The sequence below is a fragment of the Prionailurus viverrinus genome, chromosome C1, assembly GCF_022837055.1.
Source record: "Prionailurus viverrinus isolate Anna chromosome C1, UM_Priviv_1.0, whole genome shotgun sequence".
Taxonomy (NCBI): domain Eukaryota; kingdom Metazoa; phylum Chordata; class Mammalia; order Carnivora; family Felidae; genus Prionailurus; species Prionailurus viverrinus.
The window spans coordinates 95,437,531-95,459,104 of NC_062568.1; the positions used below are offsets into that span (position 1 = coordinate 95,437,531).

Here is a 21,574-nt window from a genome sequence, read left to right on the forward strand (position 1 = left end):
ATGGTTTATGGAATATTTAAACAATTTAAGAAAACATAAAAAAATCTTTACACATGCCATATGCCTCCTAGTGGTTAGCTTTTGGAGTAAGAGTCACTCCACAAAAACATATTGAGTGAATAAATGGATGATGTCCAGAAAGCAAATGACATGATCACTATTAGTTTTCACATTAAGCCATTCTAACTAGAAAGCATGATTCATTTTTATCTAGAGTTTCATCAATCAGTGTTATGCATATCAGAGCACTGCAACATGGTCATCTAGATGGAAGTGAGCTGTTTGTCAGCTCTGTTCTGTATAATTATTCCATTAAATAGCAGGATATAATTAAGTGATACAGATGTAGTGAGTGAAATTATATAGCCATGCATGTCCCACAATCAAGATAACATCATTGCTTTTTTCATAAACACACTTTCAACAAACAATGGATATTGTTTATAATTTTGAATAATATCATGCTCATGGGACCACAGTGACTTGCCTTGATCTTTGAACCAATGGGGTTGTCCAAGAGCCCACACTCTTTCTGAAGCCCCATAGAGGCAGACACCATGTCCGGATGAGTCAGTTCTTTTTTCTTTTCTTTAATTTTCTTTTCTTTCTTTCTAAGTTTATTTGAGGGAGGGAGAGAGAGAACATGCATGAACAAGGGAAGGGGCAGAGAGAGAGGCAGAACAAGAATACCAATTCCACTGAGAGTGTGAAGCCTGACACAGGGTTCCATCTCACTAATGAACCATGAGATCATGACCTGAGCTGAAATCAAGAGCTGGACATTTAACCAACTGGGCCACCTAGGCGCCCCTGGATGAGTCAATTTAATCTGCTACACTGCTCTCTACCTACACTTCCTTTTCTGTACTTTATTGTTCCATCTGCTCTAAGTTGCTTTTCCACTCTGATGCTAGAGTGAACTTTGTGTGCTCCATATCTGGAAATGTGGCACTCCACCCCTAGTAGAGATTCAATCTCTGGATATTTAAAAAACAAACAAGCAAACAAAAACAACCAAACAACAAAAAACTATTTTATTCTGCAAAATAGGAGCTTCCCAATCATTCCTCTGTGTTTTTTACAGTCTTCCAGTACCTTGATTTTTTTTAAACAACTGGAAAAGTTCTCTTTAACATTTTAAGATGTATTTCCTCATATTCTGTGCTCACCTCTGTTGTACCATGTAACCACAACAGATTACAATATTTTATTTCCTCTCTATTAACTGTAAACTCCTTGTTTATAAGAACTCCTTTTGTATGGTTTTGTCTTAACACAGTGACGGGCTTTATCTGTGTTCAGGAAATATTGAATGAATGAATGAATAAATGAATGAATGACCAACAAATCAGTCAACCCTGAGTTAGTCATTAGGAATGAATTCAGCCAAGATAGGGAAAAAGGGAGAAAGAAATGATTTGAGGGTTTATAATGTGTTTAAATTCAGCCTTTGAATGAATCAATTTCTTTGCAGTGTAGTTTCCCCCTCAGAAAAATGTGAGGTCCATTTCTCATTTCTCTAATAGTCTTTCTGGAAAATGCTTAATAATGATTGATTTTCATGTTATCTTTTCACTGTTTCTCTTTTATTTTTGATTATTGAGCTTCTTAAATTAGTAAGATTATTTATTGGATAAAGGACATCATTTTAAGGATGTATAGATACCACCTTTAAAGCTTACTGAAACCATGAAAGATAAATATCATTGTCTTCATTTTAACACAAGGGAACTGTGACTAAAATATATCATGTATATTATCTCTAACATCAGGAGCAGGACAAAATTAGGGTTTGAACTTAAGTTTTATTTATTTCTTTTTTGGATCAATAATCTCTTTTTATTACTCAATTCTTCCTGGGTACATAGCCCATTGCATATTTGATTTTGGAAAATTATCAAAACTGCTGACCAGAATTAGAGACTTCACTACAACCAAATTCTTAGGACCTTTTTTGTTGTTGTTGTTGTTGTTGTTGTTGTTCCCACTTAAATGTATAATAATCTCTAGATTATAACCTTTTCCAACAGGACCATGTTAATGATTATAGGAATAATGATTAAGTTCCTGGATATTCCACATGAGAGTTCAAATTCTCACCTAGACTATTTAATAAAATTCCAAATTCTAATAAAATTGTTCTCTTTCTGAAAAGTGTTTATAACCACCAATTTTTCTGTGGATTCATATACTTTTGAATGGGTAAGATAGCCAGGAGTAAGTTTGTTTGGTTTCCCAAGAGTAAATGCACATCTATTCCACAAGTTCTCTAACATCTTTTGATCTCACACTTGTTCATGCCAAATACAGACCTACTTCACTATCAAGTTCTTATGAAACTAACACATATTGAATGCATATGGATAAGAGGGTCAGTACTCGCCTCAAAGAGGGATTATTTCGGGGTGCCTGGGTGGCTCAGTCGGTTGAGCGTCTGACATCGGCTCAGGTCATGATCTCGCTGTCTGTGAGTTCAAGCCCCGCGTCAGGCTCTGTGCTGACAGCTCAGATCCTGGAGCCTGCTTCGGATTCTGTGTCTCCCTTTCTCTCTGACCCTCCCCCATTCATCCTCTGTCTCTCTCTGTCTCAAAAATAAATAAACATTAAAAAATTTTTTTAAAAAATAAAAAAAAGAGGGATTATTTATAAGGGGCAAAGCTTAAATTGTAAGTTTCTGATTTTTCTCATTTTTAAAGATTTCCCACATTTAAGTGGATAGAAAATTCTCCCACACTTTAATGCAGATGAAATGATTAGGAAAAGACAGTGGCATTTGATCCAGGTAATGGAAGGGGAAAGGGTGATCATCACTTCTCATATTTTTTATGAACAAATTGGACCTTGTTCTTTCATAATCTATAGAGAATGCATCTTAAATGTCAGCATTAATTTCTGTATTATTTAAAAGTGTACAAACTCAAAATTGATATCTCGAGAAGGTTCCACAGGGGGGAAAAAAATCTAAGTTTACAGAAAATGTGTATATAATGCAGCAGTATTCAGATTATCTTTTACGATTCTTTTAAATTGACAGATTTTTCTCTATATAAATACATAAAAATCACTTCTATGACTTTTTTATTGTAACCATTTTAGCTCTCTTCTCTTAATACAGATATTGATGATTTCATATGAATGACATGAATTATAGTTTCATATGAACAATACTGATTACTAGTACCAATGAAAACATACAAGTATATTGTATATTTAAAGGTATAGCTCCTAAACACTTTTCATAAAAAAAAAATATTTGCTAATTTACTGTTTCTAAAGTTTTGATGGTCATACACTGGGTCATAAATGTAAGAATATACCTATATTTAAATCATTCTCTTTTTCTGGTTTAATTATTTTTTTTCTAAAATCCACAATAGAAGAAAATATTAAGTATGTTACTAGTTTAACATGTATTTGAAAAGTTAAATCAAAGATGCTGAGAAACTTTCTCCTTTGACAATCTAACAAAACCCCAAGTTAGAGTACATCAATGACGTGTTATTTGAGGGTTCTCAAATCTTCTTCCCTTTTGCCTTAAATATAAAAACATTCATATAAGACTATACAGCATACAGGCAAAGCAGAATTAAGGAGTATCAATGAGGATTAGAAGCTCTGCCAGAAGGAAAGGCTTTTCTTTTATGACATCACACATATATTACTAAGAAACAAGTATTATACAAAATCACATGCTAACATTTACAGAGTATCTAGGAGAAATGAGACTGGGGAAGAAATTCAAAACTATTAAACTTTTGTAAACAAAACCACAATTCAGACGTTAAGATTCCTAGTAAAATTCTTGTAGGGTTAAATCAAATAGCATTTTTAATCTAGAGTTACTCCATTTTATTCAACCTGGAAATGGGCACTTCCTCTTTGAGAGCATTCTCTTTCAGCCATTTTTTATTGTACCATTTTTATAAAAATTACAAACCAAATCTAGGTGTGCCCTGTTTCATTCACTATTTATTCTATTCCCTGTTTTTGCAACATCTATAATCAGAACTCTCAGTTGTCATCAAATAGCCTAATGCAGAGGGACCCAGTGATTTTGAGAGCTACTATGCCATCCGTAACATGCCCTTAATCAAGGTGCTTCTACTGAGTTTCACATTTTTTCTTGAAGTCTTAATATATTGTGAGGGCTTTCCCTTTCATCTTAAGAAAGTGTGTTTCTGACTACCTGCAAATATTAATGTCTTTGGAAAAGCTGTGCAGAAACCACAGTGATGTCTATGTCGCCGTCATTTCCCTTTTAATCCATCACATGAAATACAGCAGATCAACTGAACACACGCCGAACAGAACCTGCTGCATCTTTAAGAATTAAAGCATAAGGGGTGCCTGGGTGGCTCAGTCAGTTAAGTGTCCAACTCTTGGTTTCAGCTCAGGTCATGATCTCACGTTCCTGAGTTTGAGCACCACATCAGGCTCTGTGCTGGTGGTGTGGAACCTTCTTGAGATTCTCTTTCTCCCTCTCTCTCTGCCCTTCCCTTGCTGTGCTTTCTCTCAAAATAAATTAATTTAAAAAAGAATTAAAAGTATAAAAAGATATGTATACATATATATAATACACATATAGCTTCATACGTGTGGATATTCTTGTAAAAAATCATCTGTGTATCATGCAGTTTACAATGCTTATACGTTATTTTATTTTGTCCAATGAGTATAATAGGGCAGATGTTTTAATCAGAAGTGGTAGGTAATGTGTCACATGTTAGACATACACTAAAAGGTGAACACTTAGCCAAAAGGTACATTTTCAGACTTTTACTACTTTTCCCTAAAATTTCTAAGGATAAAAACCTTCAAAAGATATGGTATAAATTTGGGAAAAGGCCCAGAGTCAGGACTTGGAAAAAAAAGGCCTTTATTTTATTTATTTTTTAAATGTTTTATTTATTTTTGAGACAGAGAGAGACAGAACATGAGCAGGGGAGGGGCAGAGAGAGAGGGAGACACAGAATCCGAAGCAGGCTCCAGGCTCTGAGCTGTCAACCCAGAGCCTGACGTGGGGCTCGAACTCACAAACCACAAGATCATGACCTGAGCCGAAGCTGGATGCTTAACTGACTGAGCCACCCAGGCACCCCAAGGCTTTTAAAACCTTAAATTCTTAATTCTCTTTCAGCTAAGAATTCCAAATTCCTTTTGAGAATGTAATTGCTCATATGTAAAAGATAGTGAAGTGGGCCTACTGTATAAGAGATTTATCTAACAGTTATATAAAATAAAGAATGAGGTTGATTCTCCTCTGAGTGATCCATTTATGCAATGTGCTAAACTTTCTTTTGACGGTGACCCTCTCTAAAGAGGTCCAAGGAAGGGGATCAAATGCTGTTTTACCTCAGTGATGATACAGGCATTCCTAGTAATTGAAACTAAAGATCAGCAAATTCCTTCCTTTCTACCTCCTCACCCATTTGTTAGAAATTATCCCAAATGGAAACTGGCCAATGGATACGAATTAATGTAGTAAGACTTTGACAGCAGAGATGATTAGGAGATTGGAACTTGCTCTCATTTTATTGCACAATTTCTATCTGTAAGATATCCCTGAGGCCCTTTTCCATTGGTTCTCTTCCAATATTTTCATGTGCTTAGATGTTTATCCTGAGGTTAATTTTGTGTGGATAATACTAACAGTCCATTTTTGAGTTTTATAGCTGGTTCATTAATATCCATGCTGTTCAGTGTTTCATCCTGCATTCTGGTAAGTTTTTCATTTTTCAGCTTCCTACAACAATAGAAATAACTTGATTTAATGAACTGGATTCTGCTTTTTCTTCACTGCACTAATGATAATCATTATGCAATTTTTGTATCATGCTAAGGATATAATCTGTGGCTTTTAATCAAGAGAAACCAAAGAACAAAATATGATTAAATTCCTTTCAAAGCAAGGAAGAATACCTTTAATAGAAATTGAACCTGATATGAGAAAGGCTACTTATTAAAAATTAGAAAGAGGGCACTGATAGCATGGAGCCTGCTTGGGATTCTCTTTCTCTGTCCCTCCCCCATTTGTGCATGCTTGCTCTCTCTCTCTCTCTCTCTCTCTCTCTCTCTCTCAAAACAAAGAAACAAACCTTAAAAAACAGGAAGTGGGAGAAAGGAGTAGCAGGGTAGTGGAAGGATGAAAAAACAGATCCCATTTTACTAACATAAAATACCCTCCCAAATTCAAGATCCAAATTCTGATCAAGAAAAAGTATTACTTATCTCAACAGCGTTTTCAATATAAAGAAAACTTACTGAAAAAAAAATAATGCCTTAAAAATAAAAAAAAACTAATTTCTATGGCATACATTTTATAATCCAGAAAAGTATACCAGGGTAAGATTTTTCTGTTTTTATCTATTTTTATTTTTTATTTTTGGTGCTAGAAAAATTATACATCTGTGGAAGCAAAAGAAAGAACTTACACATACAGGGATGCACATAGTACAAACACACATAGCCATGTGTGGAAAGTAACCAAATAGACACACACACACACACACACACACACACACACGTCTACATATACACATCTTTCATTCTAATTAACTGAAAGACCCACCCCTGTGAAAAGCAGAACTTTTGTTTGTTTTTAAGTTTATTTATTTTGAGAAAGAGTGAGAACATGAGCAAGAGAGGGGCAAAGAGAGATTGAGAATCCCAAGGAGGCTCTTCACTGCCGGTGCAGAGCCCAATGCAAGGCTTTATCTCACCAACCTGTAGATCCTGACCTGAGCAGAAATCAAGAGCTGGACGCTTAACTGACTGAGCCACCCAGGTGCCCCCAAAGTAGAACATTTTTATTTAAAAAAATTTTTTAAACGTTTATTTATTTTTGGGACAGAGAGAGACAGAGCATGAACGGGGGAGGGGCAGAGAGAGAGGGAGACACAGAATCGGAAACAGGCTCCAGGCTCTGAGCCATCAGCCCAGAGCCTAATGCGGGGCTCGAACTCACGGACCGTGAGATCGTGACCTGGCTGAAGTCGGACGCTTAACCGACTGCGCCACCCAGGCGCCCCTAGAACATTTTTAATGCAACTGAATTTGTTCCTTAGACTAAGCAAAATAAAAAAACTTGACTATTGTTAAACAAAGGCTCAGGAATTATCAATGCAGAATTGCCTAGGGAATCACCAGATATGGCAGCTCAGCTTCCAAGAGGGAAACAGAAAATGAAAAGGTCAAGTCCTATAGCATTGGACAGAACTGGGTTAATTAATATTTAGTATCTATCAAGAACCAGACACTGTGCTATGTTTGCATATATATTTTTTTTCTCATTTAATCCTTGCCATTATTTTACTAGGGAGACAGTCTTATTATCATCCTCTACACCAAAGATAAGCAAACTTAGGGACTTAGGCATAGGGAAGGGAAGTAATTTGTCTAAAGCCACTGGACCTGGGCTCAACTCACTTTGGTTTTACCATCATACCACCCTGTGCTCTTTCCAGGATGGAACTCCCACACCCCTGCAATCCCTAATTCCAGTGGATTTATGCAGGTAGTTTTTCTAAAAGGTTTAATGTGAACAGGATCTATGAATGCAAGTATATGAACACAAGTGTTGAAGAGTAATACAATTTGAGTATTTGGTTGATAAGCCTAATTTTGTATGTATTCTTAACTAGGCTTTATCATTACTACCACCAGAAACACCGGCTTTGCCAGTGTAAGAAAGGGCCTAAGTAGAGGCCTAAATAACCTGGACCATATCATGGGGTGCCTGGGTGGCTCAGTTGGTTAAGCATCCGACTCAGGTCATGATCTTGTGGTTCGTGAGTTCGAGCTCCACATTGGGCTCTCTGCTGTCAGCATGACAGCAGAACTAGTTACGATATTCAGCCAAAATTGTATTATAAACAAACCACAGATCAGAAATTTACAGATATTAGTAATACTCCTAATGGAAGAAGAGGGGCATGTGGACAAGAAGCAGTTCTCTGACAGGCAAAAATAATAATTCTCATATGATATAGTAAATATACAACAAAACTCATTCTGCCATTCTGCATGTAGGACAATCCATCCATGAGAAGAAATCTAAGGATCATAAACTAAGAAATAGAAGGAATCGGCCAAGAGGCCTTTAGCCCACATACATATGTATGTATGTATTGCTTCAAAGAGGTCAAACTTCATATATGTTACAACTAAATCATCCCTAACTATAAACTTCTATTTAGTAAAATTCATATTAAGGCAAAGAAAATACTGTTTAAGGCTAATGTCCTGTAAAACTCACCAATTATGAAATGAAGGATCTCCTAAAGACAAAATCAGAAGGGTTGACAATTGATTTTCCTTAAAAATTTAGTGTGGCGATGGCTCTTTGTGGCATCAGTTTCATTTTTGTTTTCCCTAAGCTCACCTTCCATTGTATTCTTTTCCCTTCCTTTCACATGTTTTAAGTCTATCCTATCTAAAATAAAATTGCAACACTTAGTTGTCAATGATTCTAGCTTTCATCTAGCTTTCATGCAGCTGAAATCTATCTATTCTAGGCCCAGAAAGAGGAAAGAACCGAGGTGACTAAGCAATTCTGTGTCTCCTCCTCTCACATCCCACTGGACAGATACACAGCTATCAGTACAGCAGCTTTAAAATTCTGCCATGTAGGAAAACAAATTCTGCCACGCAATAGATTGGTCAAGTAAAGAGTACTCATTAGAAAATATTTTCTTCGGGCACCTGAGTGGCACATTCAGTTGGGCATCAACTTGATTTCGGTTCAGGTCATGAACCCAGGGTCATGGGATCGAGCCCCATGTCTGGCTCTGTGCTGAGTGTGGAGACTGCTTAAGATTGTCCCTCTCCCTCTCCCCTTCCCCACCTTAAAAAAATCTATTTCCCTTCCATTTATTATAACCTTAGCTCTACTGTTAGGGAAAGGCTTTTAAAAATGTACTGTACGTAATCTTAACTATTTACAACATAGTATTTTACAAACAAGAACAGTAAAAATAAAAACAGCATATAATTACTCAGGGAAACTCAGCACTTCCTAACAAAGTCAGGACCAAAATCTAAGTTTTCTGAACATAAATTCAAGCTCCGTACATGAATTTAAGTAGCACTTTGTGAACTTGACCAAACATTGCAGTCTGAACAATTTGATTGTTCTTCACACTTTAATTCAGGTTTGGTATAGGTATTCTGTTAGGTCATAAAGATTGTTTTGTCATTTTAAAGGTCTGTTAAATATCATGTATAAATCTCATCTTCCTTTCTATATTTTACTATATGCCCATATCTTGAACTCTTCATCCACTCAGGCACATGTAGTGTTGAAGGTATTGAAATAAATGAGGAGCCTGTCTCCCAAGAACTTAACCTCTAAGAAAAACTTAGTATTAATTTTATTTTTCTACCTGTGTTAGGAAATAAATGTTGTGATCTTTCCACTGCTTAAAACAGATGTAATTGTTCTTTTACCACAGCTTTTGAACAAAATTGTATGTCCCTACTCTCAGCCTTGAAATGCCCTCCTTTCTATGGGTCCCCAGAGTTTTCAGAGACAGAGACAAAATAGTGCAGGAAGATGACCTGAACCTAATACAATACCATATGTTAACTATACTAGAATTAAGATTTTTAAAAATTATATATAAACACTTAGATCTTAAAAAAATTTACAAAGATGAAGATGACCGCTCTGGAAAGCAGTGTGGAGGTTCCTCAGAAAATTAAAAATAGACCTACCCTATGACCCAGCAATAGCACTGCTAAGAATTTATCCAAGGGATACAGGAGTACTGATGCATAGGGCCACTTGTACCCCAATGTTCATAGCAGCACTCTCAACAATAGCCAAATTATGGAAAGAGCCTAAATGTCCATCAACTGATGAATGGATAAAGAAATTGTGGTTTATATACACAATGGAACTCTACGTGGCAATGAGAAAAAATGAAATATGGCCTTTTGTAGCAACGTGGATGGAACTGAAGAGTGTGATGCTAAGTGAAATAAGCCATACAGAGAAAGACAGATACCATATGGTTTTACTCTTATGTGGATCCTGAGAAACGTAACAGGAACCCATGGGGGAGGGGAAGGAAAAAAAAAAAAAAAAGAGGTTAGAGTGCAAGAGAGCCAAAGCATAAGAGACTGTTAAAAACTGAGAACAAACTGAGGGTTGATGGGGGGTGGGAGGGAGGAGAGGGTCGGTGATGGGTATTGAGGAGGGCACCTTTTGGGATGCACACTGGGTGTTGTATGGAAACCAATTTGTCAATAAATTTCATATTAAAAAAAAAAACAAAGATGAAGATGACACTCAGAGAAAGACAAAAGGGAACAAAATAAACTGGAGCTCACCAATTCTACATGACCAAAATACATGAGTCGTGGCCGCCTCTTATCGGTGGGTGATTTGGAGTACTTCTTTGTGGTCATTCTCACTGCCATGTGTCTTACTATTTCTGTCTCACCGAATAAGCAGTATTTTTTGCCTTCATTTGCAGAAAAATAATCTAGTATTTCTTGCTCAACACTTTGTGAAGAATCTTCACCCCGTTCCTGCAATTGTCTGTCTTTTTCCTTATAAGGACAATGCTTAGCATAATTCATGTTCTTTGATAACTCATCTTGAAATACATATGCTTGTAACATACACCAAAAAAGAACAAACAATAAACCCAACTGGATGGAGAAATGTGTTAAGATCTTTGGTAATGTATTGATATCATTTTGTATTCTAACACTGAAAAACTGTAAAGACAATGTTAAACATGGCAATTAAGAGAAAATACCAAAGGAGTGGAATTGTATTTTTTCATTGGATATTGCAAACCTTAAGGGATTAAAGGTTTTTGTTTATAAAAATCTACAAACATTTATTAATCATTAAGTTTGAAAAATGCGCCTTATTTTAAACTGTATCTTAAGATAATTTTCCTGCCATAAAATGTCTATGATTAACATTTTGTCTACACTTACATTAGCTTTGAACTCAACTCATTAAACTGCTGTGAACAATGCAATGGGGTTCATATATAAGTTGGAAAACTATTATCTTACATATCAACAAAATATTTTACAGTGTGATCTCACTCCAAAGGGTCTGTTCATTACAGTTTTATATTTTCTTAGAAGTCTTTAGGTATCATTGGTCCATCTGACATAATACATCATATGACATGACACATTACCTTTATCCACAGATACTGCCCAGTTTGATTTCTGCACAACTGGCCCAAAGCCTTTATATAGTTTTTTTGTTTTTGTTTTTGTTTTTTGTTTTTTTGGTTTTTTAACTGCAAGGAAATATGCTCAATATAAGCAAAACTGCTCACAAAGAGAAAAGCAACAGGTTTCTACTGTGTGATAAATCTAAACATTGTTTTACATTTCTTACTATATTTTGTAAAATATTTCAAATACATTATGCCATTTAATGCACACGAAACTCTTTGAGACAAGGAAGCCAGTATTTTGCCAGTATTAAAGACAAGGACACAAAGAGTCTTTGAGCCTTAGCGTCTTGCCTATCAACATTCAGAGTAAAGGATGACCATCTGGTCATATTTTTACTAAGTTTAAAAATTGAAGTTAAGGGGCGCCTGGGTGGCTCAGTCGGTTAAGCGTCCGACTTCGGCTCAGGTCATGATCTCGCGGCTCGTGAGTTCGGGCCCCGCATCGGGCTCTGTGCTGACAGCTCAGAGCCTGGAGCCTGTTTCAGATTCTGTGTCTCCCTCTCTCTCTGGCCCTCCCCCGTTCATGCTCTGTCTCTCTCTGACTCAAAAATAAATAAACGTTAAAAAAATTAAAAAAAAAAATTGAAGTTAATCATTGAAGTGAATCATGTTTTGCTAATATTTGCAATAAATCCCCAAGCTTCAAAATATAGTCCCTTTACTTAAACTAAAGGCTTTTCATTTTTTTTAAATTTATTTTTTTGTGTAAATGTTCTCCATTTTATTTTTTTTTAAATATATGAAATTTATTGTCAAATTGGTTTCCATACAACACCCAGTGCTCATCCCAACAGGTGCCCTCCTCAATACCCATCACCCACCCTCCCCTCCCTCCCACCCCCCATCAGCCCTCATAAATTAAAGGCTTTTTAAAAGTCCTTCCATTTTAAACTTCACATGAGTATACTTTCCCTGAAAAAATCTAGGTAAACAGCCTTTTCTGTGTTCAGGTACCACAAACTGTGCTAGGCATAATGATTCATGGTACTTCTCAATGGATAGACAAGTTATATTAGTATCACCTGGGAATCTGGAAAAACTAGCAATTCTGCACTTTGTCCTGAACTAGGCAATTAGAACTCTAGCAATTAGAACAAGCACGTGGGTATGTGTAGTAAAAATTCCTAATAAACTGATCAAGAGCTAATGCTGTAAAAACTAAATTAAATTAAAAATAAAATCACAAGAAGAGTTAAAGATTGAAGACACCGTGGAAAGACCAAACAGATCTAGATTTGGCTCACAGGATCACCACTAATTATGTGACTTGGGGGGGATGGTGGGAGATCATGATTAAACATTTTCATGGGACAGTTTATTTACAGTATAGGAGGAATAATGCAGGAAATAAGCCATGCAAAAGACAACTTCATCCCCAGAAAGGTTAAATAAATTCTGGTAGTGTATAGTAAGTAAAATAATGGATCTCAAGTACTTAAACCACAGAAGACATTTTTATTACTTTAATAGGGCTGGGTATGCTAAACAATAAAAATTTATTTTATGACAGTTTTGGACAATATAAGTCAAAGTCAAGGTGTCAGAAGATTTTATTCCTTTTGAGACCTCTCTCCTTGGCTTGCAGTTGGTTTCCCTCGTGTCTCTTCAGAGTCTTTCTTCTGCCTGGTTCATGTCCCTAGGGTCTCTGTTGTGTACTAGTTTTCTCTTATAAGGATACTAGTCAGATGGATTAGGGCCAACCCTAATGTCCTCATTTCAACTGAATCACCGCTAGAAAGGCACTATCTCCAAATACAGTTACATTCTGAGACAGTAGGTGTTAGAGATTCAACATGTAGATTTTCGGAGACAAAATGTAGCCTATAAAAGCATTTAGTAAATTTTAATTGTCCTATTTTTTTTCCCTATTTCCTACCTCCTCCTTTACCTAACTCACTGATCTCACATGGCCCCTGTATCTGTTCAGTTCTATTTGCTGCCCGGAAGTTATTTTCCTTAGCAAATTTGATAACCTAGAAGCTTGTTGATGGGGGTTAATTTATGTATTGGTATATACTGGTGCTTCTAAGCAACATATTTATATAAACAAGAAGTCAAGAGATTGGTATCCTTACAAGAGTGAATAGGGTAAAGATTTCTGGTACACAGCTCAACTAAAATTGGAGATGTTCTCAGAAAATTAGATGTTGATGCTCTTTAAATCTATCACATGGACAAATGAACGTTTGAACTATAACTATGTTTGGACCTAGATTATCTGTGAGTTTATGAGATTTTGCTTTTTTTCCCTTTTCTATATTCTAGAAAGTAAAATAATAAGTACCACTATAATTGGACATTTTAAAGTTGTACCACTTTTTCCTGCCAGAGACAATGTTCATGCTTTATAACTTGTGTGTCCTTCTTTACTTCTAGTTTTCAAATTTTTCAAACATCTGTGTCTCTCTTTTTTAGTTAACTTTAGTGATGAAAAACCCTATTTCCTCAATGTATGCTTAATTTCTCCTTAGTGAGAATTCTACCACAAAAACAAATTCAGGGTATATTAATGTAGTATTTCTATTTGAGTCAGAAAGTCTTTAGGATTGTCCATTTATTGTGTCAAGAAACAAAATTCAACTGAGTAGTTTAAAGATCTAGTTGGCTTTATTCAGGATTCCTGATTTGGGTAGCATCCCGTCTAGCAAATAGAATCCCCAAGGACCTGTACAAAATGGAAGGATTTTATAGGCAGAAATGGGGTGGGACAAGAAGGGTTTTAGCAAAAGAACACAAAAGATTGTTTCAGCCTAGGTCACCTTCCATTAAGGGGAAGATGGGGGCTATGGGAGGGGTCTTAACATGTAGATTACTTCATAATACTGAACAGGAAATTCCTGATTTTCATTGGTTTAAAATTCCAGTTCTGGGAGAGGCTAGAAGTGCAATTAGGTTAGGCTTTATTAAGTTTTGGAATTTAATATAAGTGACTTCATTTTGGGTCTGTTGTCTTTTTAATGCTTGTTAAACTATTATTAAGTCTCCATAACTGGTTCTGCTAACAGATCCTTTAGCCTTTGTACACCATCTCCAAGACATTTATAAAACACACTATCTGGAAGAAATCCAATAAAGTAGGGCCCGTATGTCAACTTGATCATTGTTCTTTAGAAATGCTTATGGAAAGTTAATGTATTTTTCTTCCTTTCTCTCATTTGAAAAATGAGTTACAATAATCTCGTATGAACAGTTTTAAATCGTGTTTCATGTTTTCAGTGCATTAGAGAACTTTTCATTTGAAATTTTACAAAGGAAAATGGCATTATACTTTCAGGTTTCTTATCAAGGATTAACAGATACTTTCAGGCTTCTTATCAAGGATTAACAGAAATTTTAATAGGCAACCTAGGTCTTTTCCAAAATTTTGAAATAGTAAGTGCGAAAGCTAAAATTTCTACCACATGGTCAATTGCTCTTGTTTTGGTCCAATGTGTTGGTATTTACAGGGATGAAGAACCAGGAGGCCAGCTGGTTACAGATAAGTTCCACATTGACTGGGATTCAGTACTTGTTGACACAGATAATGTTATCACGGCACGATTTGATGGCAGAGGAAGTGGATTCCAGGGCCTGAAAATTCTGCAGGAGATTCATCGAAGGTTAGGTTCAGTGGAAGTAAAGGACCAAATAGCAGCTGTGAAGTAAGTGGGTCCGCATTTTCCTACTGTTTTTCCTTTAATGACAGAAGCTAGGTATATGATACATTACCTCTGAATCATGTACTTTAGTACAGCAATCTGTACTTTAGTGAATAGACAATTTTCTAAGTTAGTCATATAGATTTCCATTCATTTCTTCAAGTACTTTTCACTCATCACAGGTAATAAAACAATTATCGAATAAACAAATAAAACTTCTGCCTCCTTGGAATTAAAATGCACTTTAGATTTATAAAAATTGGAGCAACCTTAATTAAACCACTCTAATATTTATTTACAATAACCTACAAAGTCTATTATTTCCCAGTTAACTATAATTCTTGAACTTTCACAGACACCATTCACCCCCTGGCAGGAGTGACCTAGAAAACTAGTAGGTTCTCTAAACCAGTACACAGAAACTGGCTGGGATATTGTCAAAATGTAGATCTGTAGGCCTGAAATGGGGTCCCCAATTCAGCATTTGTATCTTCCTACCAGGTGATGACCAAACAATTGGACCATCACTTAGAGTAGCAAGATAAAGCTCCAACCACTAAAGTATTTCTGGTTTGACTTCTGGGTTTTGTGTGTACATTTGCATGTGTGTGGGTGCCAAAAATGAATTCCCATGCGTGTTTAACTCAAGAAAATATAACGGTTTTTTTTTCCTCATTGCAGATTTCTACTGAAACAGCCATACATTGATTCCAAAAGATTAAGCATTTTTGGAAAGGTAAATAGAAATGTTATGCATATGTATATAAGCACAGATTTACATATGTGTATTATACATATATAGGTATATACATGTGTTTGTATGTGTGCATATATAATTTCCCCATTTTACTATATATAATCTCTCTGTACCATTCTTTAAAATGTAATATTATAATACTATATACATTCAGTCATTTATTAATCCAGCAATTATCTATAATCCAATTGGTGCTGGTATTATAAGTAGAGCAGCAACTAAACAACAACAACAAAATCTATTTTTGTAAAGCAGATCTTCTAGAAAGAAGAACTTGATAAACACATAAATGCAAAACATGGTTTCATATAGCATGAAGTCTTACAAGGAAACCAAAAAACAAAAAAAAGTGGACACAAGTTAACTCTAGAAAGGGCTAATGTTCTTAGATTAAGGGGTCAAGTAAGGCCCCTTGGATTAAGTGATATTTAGGCTGATACCTGAATAACAAAAGGGAGCCAATTGTACCAATCTCTTGAGGCAGGGTGTTCTCTATAGAAGGATCAAGTACCACAGCCTTAGGGATGACTTACATGGCTCAGAAACTGAAAGAGGACCAATATTCATAATTAGGTCTTTGTGGTGTTTTCTGCGTGATATTTACTTCTCATTGCAGTAATTTTACGTCAGGTCCAATATCATTTTCACAGTGTGGATAGAGACTCCACATAGATACTTACTGAGCACCTAGTTTATGCATATCACTAGGCTAGACACTATACAGGTACTAAAATGAAAGGAAGGAGGTCTAGTACTATTTTAGTTTGGAGACAAAGAAAATTATTGGTGTTCATGGATTTAAATATAAAACAAGTTTTACTATCCATAAGTGAACTCAGAGATACAGGACCAGAATAACCGACAGTTTCACTGGGCGTAAATTTTTGTGGTATTCACTGACAAATAGGTATATGGAAAGCTATTTAACAAATGAGTAAATTGTAAATCAGCCCAAACCACCACCACTCTCCCCTGACTTCAGATACCTGCAGCGTACCATGTCTTTGCTTTATTGTATTCTTGCCCTTCACAATATTCAAGAGATTGACAGGGACAATGCTTCTCTGACACAAGTACAAATAAATAAATGAAAACCTACCCCTATACATTATTTAATATTGATTTTATTTTTGAGAGAGAGAGAGACAGAGCATGAGTGGGGGAGGGGCAGAGAGCGAGGGTGACACAGAATCTGAATCAGGCTCCACACTCCATGCTGTCAGCACAGAGGTCAGTGCGGGGCTGGAAAAGCAAGAACCCGTGAATTCATTACCTCAGCCAAAGTTGGGTGCTTAACGAACTGAGTCACCCAGGCGACTCCCCCCTCATCATTACTAAGAAAGATATTAGCAAAATAATGGAAATGTCTAAGAAAGTGATCATTCCAAAGAAATGGAAACTCTCAACAAATTAACAAGCGCACAGTGAAGACTTATCACATGCGAGAGCATGGATGAACCTTGAGGACACTGTGCTCAGTGAAGTGAACCATAGAGTGACAAATACTGTGTGGTCCCACTTACATAAAATATCTAGAGTAGTCAATTTCATGAAGACAGAGAGCAGAATGGTGATTACCAAGGGCTAGGTGGAGGGGAAACATAAAGTTTGTTGCTTAATAGGTAATGGGATCTCAGATTTGGAAAATGAAAAAGTTGTAGAGATTTGTTTCACAATACAGACACTAGACAAGACACAATACACTACACACTACTGAACTGTGCACCTAAAAGTGGTTAAGTTGGTAATACTATATTAGGTGTTTGTTACCACATACACAGCGCATAAAATTGACAACATTTTACTCTTTAATGGTCCTGAGATATGTAATAATTTACAAAGGACTTATGGAAATTTAGATTCAAAAGGTTGTAAAATGCCTTATAGAAAAAGTCAAACATAAATTGGATAGTGAAAGTCATTCAGCAAGTAGAGGACAAGGAGAAGGCTCTCAGGTAAATGTTCAAAGAACATGAAATAAAATAATTGACTATAATTAAGGCTCATATAAAGGAATGAAAAGTGACAAAACCAAAAGGAAGTCTTGGCACAGACCTTAGAAAGTCCTTCATATTAACTAGAAAGCTGAGTGCTAGTCTATAAACAGGAAGAAATAAAGCTCTAAGCCTCAGATTTAGAAGTTTAAAATCCCATATTTATCATTTTATTAGGGGGCTGATGAACCTCAGGGTAATTGACAGTCTAAATCTATGAAAGACTGACATAGGATATAAACAAAGAAATATAATTAGATTTTAAATGGAAAAAAAAATGTTCCATTTCCAATTAACCAAATATGCCTATCTGTGACTGAATTATAATTTAGAAGGTGGCTTTCTGAGCATACAAAGGAACATTGTTAGCTTCAAGACTCTTAAGTCTTGTAATTTTTTTTTCTTGGAATGTACTTGTTTTGTTTCCATATCAAATAAAACAATCCTAAACTCATAAAATTGGCTGGGGTCTAATCATCTTGGTTTTCTGGAATTAGATTGTAAACATATCTGGGGCTGTTTCTTTCTCTGTTGGAAAATTTTAATTAATATTTAAATTGATTTAATCAATACAAGACTATCAAGATTTTTCCATTTCTTCTGAAGTCAGTTTTAGTACTTTTAAAATAATTGTTTCCATTTCATATATGTTTAAAGACTATTTTTAAAGCATAGTATATACTGTCTTACTATACGTTTAATCATTTCACTGTGGTGATAAGGTCTCATTTGACTCCCAGTTTGGTTTATTAGTGCCTTTCTGCCTTTGCTTGTCTTAGGTTGCATGCACACTCTCTCTTACTTGCTCTTTTCTCCCTGCTTGACTCCCTTCCATCCCCCATCCCACCTCCTTTTTTAATGAACCATATTTTGGCTTAGCTGTTCTCATCTTTGTATTCGATTTCCCTAATTTCTGCCCTTACCATCATTATTTTCTTGCTTCTACTTTTTAAATCTATTTTGTTCTTAAATTATTGAGTTGAATGTCTAGCTTATTAACTTTCAGCAGTCTTCCTTTCATTTGAGTCACAAAATCCCTTTGCATTAGTCCCTCAGGTTTTTCCCACCAGGTCCAATAGGTGGCTATCCCCAGAACCTAACCTAACCTTACATAATGTGTCATAATTTTAATGTTCATTCTATCAAGAAATTATATCTAAATGTTAATGGTAAGAAAACTTCTAGAAAAAAATTTCTCGCTTATATGTTAAAAAAAAAGGAAAAGACTAACTATATGAATTGAAAATGGATGGCAAAATTCAAAACCTATAAACATGATACATAGAATGGATGTTGCTATGATTACCAGGCTACATCAATGGGGAATATTAATTCATTCCATAAACATTTATCAAGTGTGTACTATGTGCCTAGTATGTCTGAATATGCTGGACATACAGCAGTCACAAAAACAAACAAGCTTTCTTGAATTTCTAGTTCAGTGAGTAAAGATAAATAAAAGACAACTTACTTAGTACAATATATGAAATGTCAGTTAATGATAGGACAATTCAGAAAAATAAAGCAGAGAGGCAGATAGGTGGCCCAAGATAAAGATAAGGTAGCAATTTTCATTCATAAGACAGGAAAGATTTCACTAGGAAATCATGTTTGATCTAAGTCAGGGAAATTTGAGGATGCAAGAAACACAGATATCTAGGAACAAAAAATATATATATATATAAAGAAAGAAAAAGAAAAGTATAAACACAGGAATATGGAAACTTGTTAAAACTTTACTTAGGGAGGGAATTATTTAAAGCTATAAAATATTCTCCATTGGGATAGGTCTTGTTACTAACATGGAGTCACTTCTAAAAGGTTGAAGCTTTTAATATATAGAATATGAAGGAAACAATCAAGGCAGAATTGTAAGAATTGTGATAAAATTTGTGATCACATTAAACAAATTAAGATTTAATGCAAAATAAAACTGCAATAAACTGTTACTCCTAACGTACAGTATTTTTATTTCAAATTAATTCATTGTGTACTAAAAGTGATATGTGGTTTACAAAGAATCATGAATCTAAGGATAGGAAATATCTTTTTTGTTGTTAATTTTTTATTCTTTATTTTTGAGAGAGCAAGGAGCAAGCACAAGTGGGGGAGGGGCAGAGAGCGAGAGAAAGAGAGAGAGAGAGAGAGAGAGAGACACACACACATACACACACACACACACACACACACACACACACACACACACACAGAATCCCAAGCAGGCTCCAGGCTCTGAGCTATCAGCACAGAGCTTGATGCAGGGGTCAAACTCAAGAGTCCTGAGATCATGACCTGGGCTGAAGTCAGATGCTTAACTGACTGAGCCATCCAGGCGCCCCAGGAAATATCTTTTTTTTTAAATTCTATCAGTATATCTTTTTGACTATTCATGAACTCTGTCAGGAATACTCAAAAAACTCAATGATTATCTTAAAACACAAGGCACATGAAAATGTTAGTCCTCAGTAAAATGGTATTACAGACTCTACTGCCTGCTCCTCTAAGTCCATCTACCTATTAGATTCAGTTTCTTCCACTATGGGTATATCTTTTTTAACATAAAAAAAAAATCTCAGGCAACATTTCTATACTTTAAATGCACCGGACAACAACTTATAAAAGATAGATTCTAATGCTAAAATGCTTTGCAAATGGAAAGGACATAACGAATGGAAAAATACGATCACTGAGAAACCAATGAAATGACAGACAGCACAATTGAACAGAACAGCCTAAGTATTAACTACTTTTGATCTATAGCAAATAAAAAACACCCCCTATTTGATTAAATCAATATGATGACCCACATTTTCTGGCATCTTCCTGATAGATAGTTGCTCTGATAATTAAAGTTATAATACTGTATCCAGCTAGAACTTATATCTGATTTCCACCCTCTTCCAGAATGTATTTTCTCAGAACTCTTTCATGATCTATTCTTGCATTCAGTGAATAAATATAAAATGGCAGAGAGGAAGGTGAGCAATTAAAATTTAATTTATTCTAACGCCTCCCAGTGTTTATTTTTCTTTTAAAAATAGAAGTTATTTTGTTGAAATAAATCAAATTAAAGCAGTATTTTGAGGTTAGATTTTTGAATGCTATAAAGAGAATTTTATTTAACAGCTTTCACTATCATTAAGTCTTAAAGAGTATTTAGCTTCATTTATCTCAAATTTTCATGTAAAAAGTGGTAAAATGTAACTCTTTGGGCAGCAACAATGATTTACAGCCCTGGTTTCACTTTAGAATCACACGGAAAACCCTACAGCCCATTCTCCACAGATTGAACTGTTTTTGAGAACATTGATATATATGTTTAAATCTCCACTGGTGTAGGGAATGCTGATTGAAGCTAGGGAGATGTTTGGGCAGGGATATTCATTATATTATTATATTGTGAGAACTTGTTATTGAAAATGTGGAGCAACAGCCTAGGCATCCCCTGGAATCCACTGAATTAGAATAGGCATTTTAACAAGATCTCCAAGTGATTTGAATGAACTTTCGAATTGAAAGGCATTGTTCTGGAATCTGCCCCTTCTCTGGAAGACACCATTCTATTTAATTCCTGGAGAGAATCGGACTGAGATTTATGTGAAATGGGAGTAAAAAACAAACAAACAAAAAGCATAATACCAATTTATTAATTTATATTAGTAAATTGTGATGTATAGCTGTTCTGTGGATTGGAATATTCACCCATTCTCTCAAAGTAGTCAGGTTATATAAACAACCAAATTATTATCAATTGAAAGTCTGCTGTAATTCCATTGTGGAACTAGAACCAGAAAAGTTATCAACAGAGGTGTGCATCAACTGAGATACATTTTTCACTGTGGAAACAGTGTTGCCCCATGGGACATACTTGAAACCTCTTGGGTTGCAACATCTTGGTCTTACCTCCCTGATCAAGAACAAGGAACAATATGCTGGAAAAGCTCCCTTTAAGGACAGAACTTTTAGGGGTTTTCTACA

General features: G+C 35.5%; 1 protein-coding gene and 1 long non-coding RNA gene across 3 annotated transcripts in view; one reads left to right on the forward strand and one right to left on the reverse strand.

Annotated features, from left to right (window-relative positions):
* The window catches only part of DPP10 (dipeptidyl peptidase like 10), a 653,109-nt gene that overhangs the window by 615,634 nt on the left and 15,901 nt on the right, over positions 1-21,574 (forward strand). For both annotated transcript variants that reach the window (XR_007155206.1, XM_047873649.1), the window contains exons 20-21: positions 14,654-14,848; positions 15,527-15,581. Coding sequence is in view for 1 of the 2 variants with exons in the window: in XM_047873649.1 (XP_047729605.1) it covers positions 14,654-14,848; positions 15,527-15,581 (250 nt within the window). In the remaining variant the exon portion in view is untranslated. The remainder of the gene's footprint in view (positions 1-14,653; positions 14,849-15,526; positions 15,582-21,574) is intronic.
* Positions 1-21,574, reverse strand: part of LOC125173974 (uncharacterized) — a 68,165-nt gene that overhangs the window by 26,587 nt on the left and 20,004 nt on the right. The window lies entirely within an intron of this gene.